The sequence below is a fragment of the Solanum verrucosum genome, unplaced genomic scaffold (genome assembly GCF_900185275.1).
Source record: "Solanum verrucosum unplaced genomic scaffold, falcon-dt-bn FXZP01000032.1, whole genome shotgun sequence".
Lineage (NCBI taxonomy): Eukaryota > Viridiplantae > Streptophyta > Magnoliopsida > Solanales > Solanaceae > Solanum > Solanum verrucosum.
This window is the reverse complement of record NW_026020569.1, coordinates 132,184-144,269: the sequence shown is the minus strand read 5'-3', so window position 1 is coordinate 144,269 and position 12,086 is coordinate 132,184. Positions and strand designations below refer to the sequence as shown.

The following is a 12,086-nucleotide window of genomic DNA, read 5'->3' as shown; positions in this document are numbered from 1 at the left end:
TCCATTGGCATTTTGGACTAAACAAAGTATATTCTTTCATTAATATTATTTAGTCATCCGTATCAACTCGATTGATTCGAATTCACGAGAAAAGGCTCTTATGAAAATATAGCAAGATTACATTGGTGATTTTGTCGAAAACGTCACTGGAGAATACGTTTGTTTATGCTGGCGTTATTAGTTCACGCTTTTAAGACCGTAGTCTCCACTGATATGAGAGACCGCCTCATTTTGCATGCCACCAGAAAAACCGCTCCTAATAAATAAAATTCATATTGAGGCACATATATCCAGTTCTCTTTAAAGAGATTCATGTTCATGCATTACTTATGTCGTACTTGGAGAAAAAACAAAGATTAATCTCACTGTAACCGGACCCTTGAAGTAATACACTTCCTTAGTTTATTTCTTACTTATTTATTATATTAAAATTAAATTTTCATTTTACTTGTTCACTTGAACATATCAAAAGAAAGACAATACGGATATCATGATAAAATATGAACTTTATGTATTATTTCTTTAAGATCGTGTAAAATTCATTTTGAACAAGTGAAAGTGAAGTGAGGGAGTATCATTAATATGTCACATTATAGGACCATAGGCAAGAGGCTTGGGGTTGTGAATAATATATGTAGCATGGATTAAGTATACGAATGTACAAATATTTTAAGACTTATAGGGACATGACGTAGGCATAAAATTTTATACAGTCTAAATTAATAACTAGCAGATTGCAAAAAAGTATTACCCAGAAAAAAAAAAATAATACAAAAACACATTATAACAAACTGGCAAAGTGACCACTGGACCTTTTTATTGAAACAACAACATCGATCAGGCAGCAATAAAGTCTTATGATTTTGGTTTTAAACTTTTACTCAGAACAGAAGCTCCCAAATCTGTTTTCAATTTGAAATACGTTTGGTGTCAAAAAATGGAAATTCATGTCCAAATCAGAGGACAATACTAATAACATTTTTTTAAAAAGAGTATTAAAAGAAACCAGCGTCGTGTGCCGGCACACCAATACGCACCAATATATTTGGTGTTTGGGCTTCGCAGTGGACTATCACATTGTATTGTAGTCTGTAGTTGACTTGTATGGCAGAGTTAGGTAAGGTCGAGGGTTCATCCGAACTTTTCTCGGTTGTAAAGTACAATACTTATATATATTGTTAAAACCAGAGGGGTTCCCTGAATCTGAATAATTTACACAATATACTTGCTAATTTCTCATAGTGATTGCCATGTCATGCAAGTCCAACTTAAGCATGAATTATCCAAGTTGAGTTAAAAAGGATGACACCAATTGAATCTGGACAAAAGTCTAGCTAGGAAAATACCATTTTTATAAAATTGGACTGTCTGCAAGTAGTATAGATTGTTCAATTTGGGCACTAACACCTCCTTATTGCTGGCTTCGTCACTCCTCATATATAGTTTCCACTAGCTAGTTTAGTGCAAGGCTGCTATGTTTCTTAATGTGCGCATGCAGCTGTTTTATAATCTATTGCACGTTTAGCAGTTTTTCCTTTTTAGGTTCTTCCACCATCTTTACTTTTTTTCCTTTCCAAGCCAAACATGTATTGAAGAAGTCCACTCGGATAGAGCACTTATAACAAGATTGCATTCTGGTACTTCAAAGTTGGTAAAAACTTACCTGCATTGAGTGTTTATACCAAGTCAATACTAGAATGAACTTAATCAAAATCCCTGAGCATGGTTTAATAAGCTTTTTATCCATCACTTTGAAAAAATTGAATTGGTACAAAAAGGCAATATATTCATTCATTCATTAAGGGAGAGATAAAGATAATAAACCCATGAACGAAGAAAGATATGATTAGAAAAAAAACATATTGACTAGTGACTGAGGTTTCAATTTTTGACTTGAGTGGCACCAAAGGCCTATGTATTTTGTCCTTTGGACAGATAGATATGCCATATCTTTTTATTTTTTATGTTGTCAAAACAATGAAATAGAGGGTGATCGAGTTGAATTGATCAGTTTTTGAAGGAACAAGGTTCAAGTCTACCGATTTATTAGAATACCTCAGCCGCATATATACAATATTGCACTTCCACTTGACACCTATCGTAATAATAGACATCTCAGCTTAACATGACCTTCTCTTGGGGTGGATGCTTTCAGCAATTACTTGGCTACCCAACGTTATTACTGTGGGCACGATAACTGGTACACTAGAGGTGTGTCTTTCATCAAGTACATCATATGATTTGATGGTATTAAATAGTTTTCTTAAAGGGTATGCCAAAATTCTAAACAACTAGAGCAAGTAGGAATCTCACGTACTACCAAACAAATCTATGAATTACATTTCCCTTGCAGAAGTAGTCAACTTGTGAAGTATTTTATTTCTATCAGTTTGCTCATTTTCAAAGGGATGCCTCATCCTGCACTCACATATACTACTTTATCTTTGTAAAGAGAAGCTGATATTTTAAAAAGAATTATATGGATTATATTAGTACCAAACTTAACTGAAAGGGACATCATTATTCTTAGTGGCTCTGCCACTCTCTACTCTGTACTGAGCATGAGTTTGTGTTTGCTTATAAATAACACCTACTACTTACTCCTGATGTTATAACGAAAAAGAGCAATGTTTACTGCATCTGCAATCATGAACATGAAAAGCCATATGTTTTTAACTTACCCTTTGCTTTGCTTCTTGTTTCTCAGTTCCTTTGTGTATGGCCAGCTTGATTACAAATACTACGATACCACTTGTCCTAACCTCACAAAAATCGTTAGAAATGGTGTCTGGTCTGCTATTTCTAATGACACCAGAATGCCTGCTTCTCTTTTGCGCCTGCACTTCCATGACTGTTTTGTCAATGTATACACATGAAATCTTTTTATGTCCATTCTTAGTGTAAGAACAAATTAAGAACATAGCATTAATGCCAGTTAATCTAATTTTTTAACGATGTATGTTTTGTAGGGATGTGACGGGTCAATTCTGCTTGATGATACGAGTACATTCACAGGAGAGAAGAATGCATTTCCTAATCGAAATTCAGCCAGAGGATATGAAGTCATTGATGCAATAAAAGCTAATGTGGAGAAAGCTTGTCCATCTACAGTTTCATGTACTGATATATTGACTCTAGCAGCTAGAGAAGCTATTTATCTTGTAAGAGTTTTTTTCTTGTCAAAGGGCTTTCAGATTCCTTATCTATATAATATACTTTGCCTCTCATCAAGTTGTTTGATATGGCTACCGTGTAATCGATCTAACTTGTTTTGTCGAATGTTTTCAGACTAGAGGACCCTTTTGGTCAGTGTGCTTGGGACGTCGAGATAGTCTTACTGCAAGTCAGAGTGCAGCTAATGATCAGCTTCCATCACCTTTCGAGCCCTTAGTAAACATTACTGCGAAATTTGTTTCTAAGGGTCTTGATGTAAAAGATGTTGTGGTGCTTTCAGGTACCTGAACCTAAACCAACATGCAACTTTTCTTTTTGTTACTGATTCCTACTAAAAGAGCCTTGTGGTTTCCCTCTCATGCTAATTTCACGTACTTTATCCATTATAACAGTATAGTCAATTATTTGATGCAGGTGCCCACACCATTGGATTTGCTCAATGTTTCGCGTTCAAGCGAAGGCTATTTGATTTTGATGGATCAGGCAATCCTGATCCTACACTAGATTCATCATTGCTAGGCAGTCTACGAAGCGTATGCCCTAACCAGAGCGATTCAGATTCCAACTTGGCTCCTCTGGATGCAGTCACAATTAACAGGTTTGACAATGTATATTTCAAGAACCTAATGAACAATTCAGGGCTTCTTGAGTCAGATCAAGCACTCATGAATGACAATACGACTGCTGCACTGGTATCAAACTACAGCAGGAATCCGTCTCTTTTCTCCAAGGAGTTCGCCGCATCAATGGTAAAGCTGATCAACATAGGTGTGCTAACAGGACAAAATGGAGAGATCAGAAAGAACTGTAGGGTGGTGAATTAGAAAGTTCCAATATATTGTGAGATAATTAGCTCTGCTAGCTAATAACATATTATCAATGCATGTTTGATGTAGTATAAGAATTCACTGTCACATTTTTATTTTTATTTGGAACTAAGTTATTTGGCGTAGATCCATTAAGCAAAGTTTCTTCTTGTCTAATAGTAAAAATGTTAGTTATATATGGCTTCCACAAAGTTTTTTTTTTCACAATCATGTCTAGTGATTTTGCTTGTATCTCATAGTCGCTTATATTGCAACTTAGTGGCTATATTTTTCAGCCCATATTCTCTATTATTTTCAGCTCAAAAATAAAGAAAATGAATTGATGAAACCCTTCATTCATTAACAAATTGAACACTTAACTACTTACTAGAACCTTGCTTATAGCTGAGGTGGAAAGTTGGGTCAACAGATAAGGAGAAACGTCAATGAAAAAGATTATAAAAAAAAATGATAGAATAAAGTATGTAAGTAAATATCAGAATATTGAAAGACTTTGATCTTCTTTCTATATAAGTATACAGTAAATATTTTGCACTCATCCAACCAAACAATCTTTTGCCCCTCCATCTCCTTTCAATAATCCAAAATTCCCATAACCAAAACCTTCATCTTGAGAGAGAGAGACAATAGAGATGGATCCACCACAGGTAGAGACCATGGACATCTCCGGCAAAAGTTATCCCCCAATTGAAGATGAGCAGGACAAAACAGCTGATCAGTGGTAATTTTGTTTCCCTTGTTGCCAATTTGCCCTGTTTTCTCCGACTATTTCTGTTGGTATTTTCTTACTGTTTTGATTAGACGAGACCCATTTGGTTTACCTCTTTGATCTTTTGGTTGTGTTTCTGCAGTTGTTCTTGCTTTTACGACTGTATTGATAGCTTGTTGGACTACTTGTGCTGCTATGATTTCTGGCGTGCTTAGGGATACACATCATATAATTACTCTGTAGTCTTATTTTTCCCAAAAGGGAACTTGTTAGATGAACCAGTTATGTTCTTTCGCTTTTGCACTGCATTAGTTCATTTAGATCAAAGTTATTTATCCATCTTATATTGTAATTAAAGTTCTAATGAGAATTTGAGATGGTCAATATCTTCTTCATTATCGTCTTTTTCCAATTAATTATATGGCTATGCTCCATAAGATAGTGTGTTCAACTAAAACCCCAAATATTGCTTTATGACCAATTTTGATATTCAAAGAAGCCATAGTTGAAGGGGAAAAAACCTTACATAAAAGCATGTTGAGACTCTGTATCAATAGACTCTTTTGTTCTAACCCTTCTCAAGACCCGTGCATAGCAGGAACTTTTGTGCATTGAGCTGACCTTAACGAGGCATCGGTTCTTTTAGCACTTTTTTTCTGATAAGATAAATAGTATTGGGACCGGTAGAGTGGTGAAAGTTTCAGTTGCGAGGCTCAATTGATAATAATGGAGGAAATCAGAAACCTGAGAGTTGAAGAATGGTCAGGTTGGTTTAGATTTAGAGTTAGTCAAATTTACTTTTCAGTCAATTTTTTACTTCTGAAAGTGTTTGGTAAATATAAAAAATAACTTTAAAATGACTTAAAATATATTAGAAAGGGCATGACAAGATAAAAAAAATGACTTAAAATAAGTCAAAAACTAAAGTCATTTCAGTTTGACTCTTATTTTTTTTTATTATTTTTTTTTCTTTTAAGCTAATCCAAACAGCTCTTAGTAATGTTGATATGTACCTCCGTTGGAATTTTAGCCTAAAGTTGTTCGTTTGTGGAGCCCTATACAAATATATTCTTTCATTCCCTCTCACAGTTTGTGGAGCGGTATACAAATATATTCTTTCATTAATATCATTTAGGCATCTGTATCAACTCGATTGATTCGAATTCACGATAAAAGGCAGCTATGAAAGTGCGAACCTGAAAATATAGCAAGATTATGTTGGTGATTTTATCGAAAACGTCACTGGAGAATACGTTTGCATGGCGTTATTAGTTGTTCACGCTTTTAAGATCGTAGTCTTCAATGATATGAGAGACCGTCACATTTTGCATACCACCAAAAAAACCGCTCCTAATAAATTATATTCATGTTGAGGCATGTTTTCTTTAAAGAGATTTAAGTTCATGGATTACTTATAAAGTTAATATCTCAGACGGTCACTCAATTTTGAGTTGTTTACTTAAAAATTCACTCAACTTTGAGTTGTTCACTTAGAAAGTTACTTAAACTCAAAAGTCACTCAACTATTGGTGTTTCTCTTAGAAAGTTATCTAACTATTGATATTTCACCTAGAAACTCACCAAATCAATTAAAATAATATTTCATTAAAATTTATTTTAAACTATTTTTTTTAAAGAAATAATAAGATATCTATTTTAATTATATTATTGATCCGCCTCAATTATTTAATTATATTTTTTCTGATAAAACGTACAACAATTGATCCCAAAAAAAAAAAAAAACTTTTCCGTTCTAGTAATTGTATGACTGGAATTAAAAATGTTAAAAAATTATCTAAAAAAATAGGAGGTTGGAATCTGCAAGAAGTAGTAATTAAGAAGTAATAAGAAAAGCACTCAGTAGCAGTCTTTTACTATTTTTTAAAAAAAATAAAATAAATAGGTAAAAACAAAAACTAAGTTTCAACAAAATTCAATAAAATAATTAAAATAAACATCTTATTATTTTTTTTAAAAAAAATAGTTTAATTATTTTTTTGTATCTTTACAAAATTTAATGAAAAAATTATTTAAATTGATTGAGTGATTTTTAAGTGAAATATCAATAGTTTGGTGACTTTCTAAGTAAAACATCAATAGTTGAGTGACTTTTGAGTTATAAAACAAAATTGAGTGACTTTTTAAGTAAACAATTCAAAGTTGAGTGACTTTTTGAGTGAACTATTTAAAGTTGAGTAATCATCTGAGATATTTACTCATTACTTTTGTGGTACTTGGAGAAAAAAGATAAATTAATCTCATTGTAACCTTATGAAACTTGACCCTTGAAGTAATACACTCTCTCAATTTATTTTTACTTATTTATTATATTAAAAGTAAATTTTAATTTTACTTGTCCACTTGAATATATCAAAAGAAAGACAATACGAATATCGTACTAAAATATAGACTTTATATAGTATTTCTGAAAGACAGTGTAAAATTCATTTCGAACAAGTGAAAGTGAAAGGAGTATCATAGTATATGTGACATTATAGGACTATAGGCAAGAGGCTTGGGGTTGTGGACAATATATGTAGCATGGATTAAGTATACGAATGTACAAATGTTTAAGACTTATAGGGACATGACATAGACTTATTTTATTCCGTCTAAATTAATAACTAGCAGATTGCAAAAAAGTATTATCCAGAAAAAAAATAATAGTACAAAAACACATTATAACAAACTGGCAAAGTGACCACTGGACCTTTTTATTGAAACAACAACATCGAGAAGGCAGCAATATAGTCTTATGGTTTTGGTTTTAAACTTTTATTCAGTACACCAGCTCCAAATCTCTTTTAAATTTGAAATACGTTTGGTGTCCAAAAAATGGAAATTCATGTCCAAATCAAAGGACAACACTAATAACTTTTTTTTTATAAAAAAGTATTATAAATAACTATGCGTTTAATCGTGTGCCGGCACACCAATACGTATATTTGGTGTTTGGGCTTCTCAGTGGACTATCACATTGTACTGTAGTTGACTTGTATGACCAGAGTTAGGTAAGGTCGAGGATTCATTCAAACTTTCCTCGTGGAAAATTATAATACTTATATGTGGTTAAAAAAATATTTGTTTTCGTATATATATAATAGAAGTAGATATTGAACCTTCTTTTGGCGTCTTTTATGTATACTTCTTTCTATTTTAAACGTTTGATGAAAAATCTTGCTCTGCGTTGACTTCAAACGAAGATGATATGGATAAAATGCATTTTAGTCTTCTTTAAAATAATGAGATATGAGACAAGACGACTGTAATTTAATTAAGGTCAAATCCATCGGTAGCCTTCTAAAATTGACACAAAGTTTCACTTAGATACTTTATTAGATGATGTTCATTTCAGACACCTCAGATAGAATTTCGGTGTCATTTTGATACTTTTAGCTGACATGACATGGTGAGTATAATGCACTCAAAATTAGCGAGTGAAGGGGCTCTTATCAGGCAAAAAAAATTATATTTAAAAGGCCAAAACTATTCTTCTTCCTCATTCTTTCCTCCACCACACACCATCCATTTACCACTGCCACCATCACTATTAATACAATCAAATTAATTTTTTAATTTTGTCAGATCTGAAGAACACCACAACCATCGTCATCCTCTCATTCTTATTCTTTAGATCCAACAATTACAACTATTATTACAGCCTTTCAAGTTCAGTGCTACACACCATTACATCTATCACACCAACCAAGTTCATATATACATATATTCATTTTGAAGGCATTGTAATATTGATACACAATTAAAAAGCATGAAATTAATAACATACAAATTAAATCTACAACAAAAAAAAAAATGAAAAACTGATTTTAATAAAATTCCCAAAACGAAAAAAAGTAAAAGAAGAAATTAGAGGTAAAGAGGAGGCGCGGGAAAAGTTTGGAAGAATTAGGAAGAAGGTGTGGGATAGTTTGGTGGAGTTTTAGAAAATAAATACTTTTATTTATTATTTTTGGGTGAAAATTACTTTTTCCTATTTTTAAAGTATTATTTTGTACTTAAATATCACGTGTCTTTCCTTAATTAGTCATTATATTATGTTAGACTTAAGTCATCTGCAGCCCCTTAAAGTTGTATGTATATTTTACTTGAACACCTTAACCAAGACTTGGTGTGAGATAGTTTGGTGGAGTTTTAGAAAATAAATTCTTTTATTTATTATTTTTGGTTGAAAATTACTTTTTCCTTATAATGTATTTTTAAAGTATTATTTTGTACTTAAATATCACGTGTCTCTCCTTAATTAGTCATTATATTATGTTAGATTTAAGTCATCTGCGATCCCTTAAAGTTATCTGCATATTTTAATTAAATATCTTAACTGAGACTTGTATCTATTGAACACCTATAAAATATTGAATTGATACCACTTGAGCACTTTTTGCCTACCTAGCACTTTGAGTGTGACTCATCGCTGGTGAGCGCGTGAAAACATATAATCAAACATTTTTTAAATTAAAAAAAATCTCTTTCTTCTTCCTTGCGTTGGTTACCACCACTTTCTCCGGCGGATGCCATCGTCGCCGCCATCATACACCTTTCTTCTTCTTTCATTTTTTTTCTAGCCACTTCAATTCCTTAACCATCGATCAGATTTGCCATTATCGCCGCCAGCACATTCGTTTCTTTCTCCTTATTTAAGCAATCACCATCATCTCTGCCATTAACGCCGCCGCCTAGCCCTTTTTTTCTTCAGATCTAGAATCGCTTGGTCGCACTTTTTTTCTTTTAATCTAGGACTGAATCTTTGTCGAGTTATAGAAGTAAGCAAAGTTACAACTTTGCAATTTAAACAACACCACCATTTCTACAATTAATGTTCCGATCTATGAAACATTATTTTACTCTCAAAATTTATTTCTTTTTTAATTATTTTTTAATCTAAATCTTTCTTAGTTGATTTACAATGTTACTGTTAAAGTTTTTCTTTTGTTTACTTTTGAATCTCAATATTCTGCCATTGTTCATACAAAAGCAGAAGAAAAAGAAATGGCGGGTGGATTGGTTCTGATGGGCAACAAGGGAAGAGTGTTTCGTGGGTGGGTGGGTGGGTTGTAAAGGGAAATAATTATTTTTTAACTTTAAAATATCTTTTTTTCTTTCCCATTGTTTTTTAATGGAGCAATATTTTTTACCAAAATGACATGTCATAATTTAATTCGTTATTATGCCATGTCACCGTGAGTGTATCTCACTCACTTAACATTTGGGGATGATTACTAAAAAAATGTCAAATAGGTATCAAACTGAAGTCGTAGAGGTGTTCAATAGGTACAAATCTTAGTTGAAGTGTTCAAGTGAAATATACGGACAATTTTGAGTGGCTGCAGATGACTTAAGCCATTATGTTATTTGCGAGTGTGTTACATACACGGTGTAATTTTAGCTAATTGTCAAAAAAATGTCAAAATGACTCATCAAGATCCTATATGAGTTGTCTAAAATGAACATCGCACAGTTAATGTGTCTAAGTGAAACCTTGTTTCAACTTTAGGAGGACACTGATGAGTTTGACCTTTAATTAATTGTTCCCAGTCGACGATTAGATTAACATAGCACGGACCAAATGTCCAAATTCATTGTTCACGGATGATGACTAGAATTGCACTATTTGAAAAAGTGCTGCTCCTTTTTAATAGTACTTAGCTTTATCTAAGTGCAGACCAAGTTATAGAAGAGGATAAATCAATTAACGTTTCAAATCACATTCAGATTTGTATAGTTTCAATTAGGAGGCAGAGTAGGGGCTGCGGTTCGGCTGAGTTCACCAGCTTTGGTTCAAATATTATATTTGTCTTAAAAATTCATTTAATAGGTATAAATCATGAATTTATAACTCAGTATCTTACGAATACTAGAATTCAAAATCCATACTTTCAAATCCTCACTCCACCTCTGATTTTAATACTCAAATCATTTGTTTAATAAGACAATTTAAGAAGTTTTGTAAAACCAGAGGGGTTCCCTGAATCTGAATAATTTACACAATATACTTGTTAATTTCTCATAGTGATTGCCATGTCATGCAAGTCCAACTTAAGCATGAATTATCCAAGTTGAGTTAAAAAAAGATGATACCAATTGAATCTGGACAGAAGTCTAGCTAGGAAAATACCATTTTTATAAAATTCGACTGTCTGCAAGTAGTATAGATTGTTCAATTTGGGCACTAACACCTCCTTATTGATGGCACTCGTCATTCCTCATATATTAGTTTCCACTAGCTAGTTTAGTGCAAATCTGCTATGTTTCTTAATGTGCACATGCAGGTGTTTTATAATCTATTGCACGTTTAGCAGTTTTTCCTTTTTAGGTTCTTCCACCATCTTTACTTTCTTTCCTTTTCAAGCCAAACATGTATTGAAGAAGTCCATTCAGATAGAGCACTTATAACAAGATTGCATTCTGGTACTTCAAGTTGGTAAAAACTTACCTGCACCAAGTGTTTATATCAAATCAATACTAGAATGAACTTAATCAAAATCCCTGAGCATGGTTTAATAAGACCTTCTAATGCTTTTTATATATCACTTTGAAAAAATTGAATTGGTACAAAAAGGCAATATAGTCATTAGTTACTGCTAAAGATCTTGAATAAAGCATTGATAGCTTTGCAGAGGATAAAAACTTTGATTCTTCCCGAAGGTGTTCCTTGCATGCTGAAGTGAACAGGGGCGGTACCAACTACGAGCAGAGCCCAGACCCGGAGGTGGTGGCTGAACTCGCCGCAGAGTTCAGGAGCGTTGAGTAAGAGATAAAGATAATAAAACCATGAACCGATTAAGAAAGACATGATTAGAAAAAAAAGTATATTGGCTAGTGATTGTGAGGTTTCAATTCTTGACTTGAGGGGCACCAAAGGCCTATGCATTTTTGTCCTTTGGAAAGATAGAGAGGCCATAGCTTTTCTTTTTTTTTGTCAAAACAATGAAATAGAGGGCAAGTTGAATTGATCAATTTAGGAAGGAACAAGGTTCAAGTCAACTGATTTATTAGAATACCTCAGCCACGTACATTATTGCACTTCCACTTGACACCTATCGTAATAATATATAGCTCATCTTGACATGATCTTCTCTTGGGGTGGATGCTTTCAGCAATTACTTGGCTGCCCAATGTTTATTACCGCGGGCACAACAACCGGTACGCTCGATAGAGGTGCGTCTTTCGTCAAGTACATTATTTGATTTGATGGTATTGAATAGTTTTCTTAAAGGGGTATGCCAAATTCTAAACAAATGGTGTACACATCTATGAATTCAATTTCCCTCGCAGAAGTAGAGAAGTCAAATTGTGAAGTATTTTATTTCTATCAGTTTGCTCAGTTTCAAAGGGATGCCTCATCATGCACTCACATA

General features: G+C 33.1%; 1 protein-coding gene across 1 annotated transcript; it reads left to right on the top strand.

The window, feature by feature from the left end:
• The first annotated feature begins 2,576 nt into the window (after positions 1-2,576).
• LOC125810799 (peroxidase 10-like) lies at positions 2,577-4,035 on the top strand. Its single transcript, XM_049490289.1, has 4 exons — positions 2,577-2,864; positions 2,970-3,161; positions 3,289-3,454; positions 3,589-4,035. Exons 1-4 carry the CDS (start codon positions 2,628-2,630, stop codon positions 3,996-3,998), a joined length of 1,005 nt encoding a protein of 334 aa, XP_049346246.1. The 5' UTR covers positions 2,577-2,627; the 3' UTR covers positions 3,999-4,035.
• Positions 4,036-12,086: the final 8,051 nt, after the last annotated feature.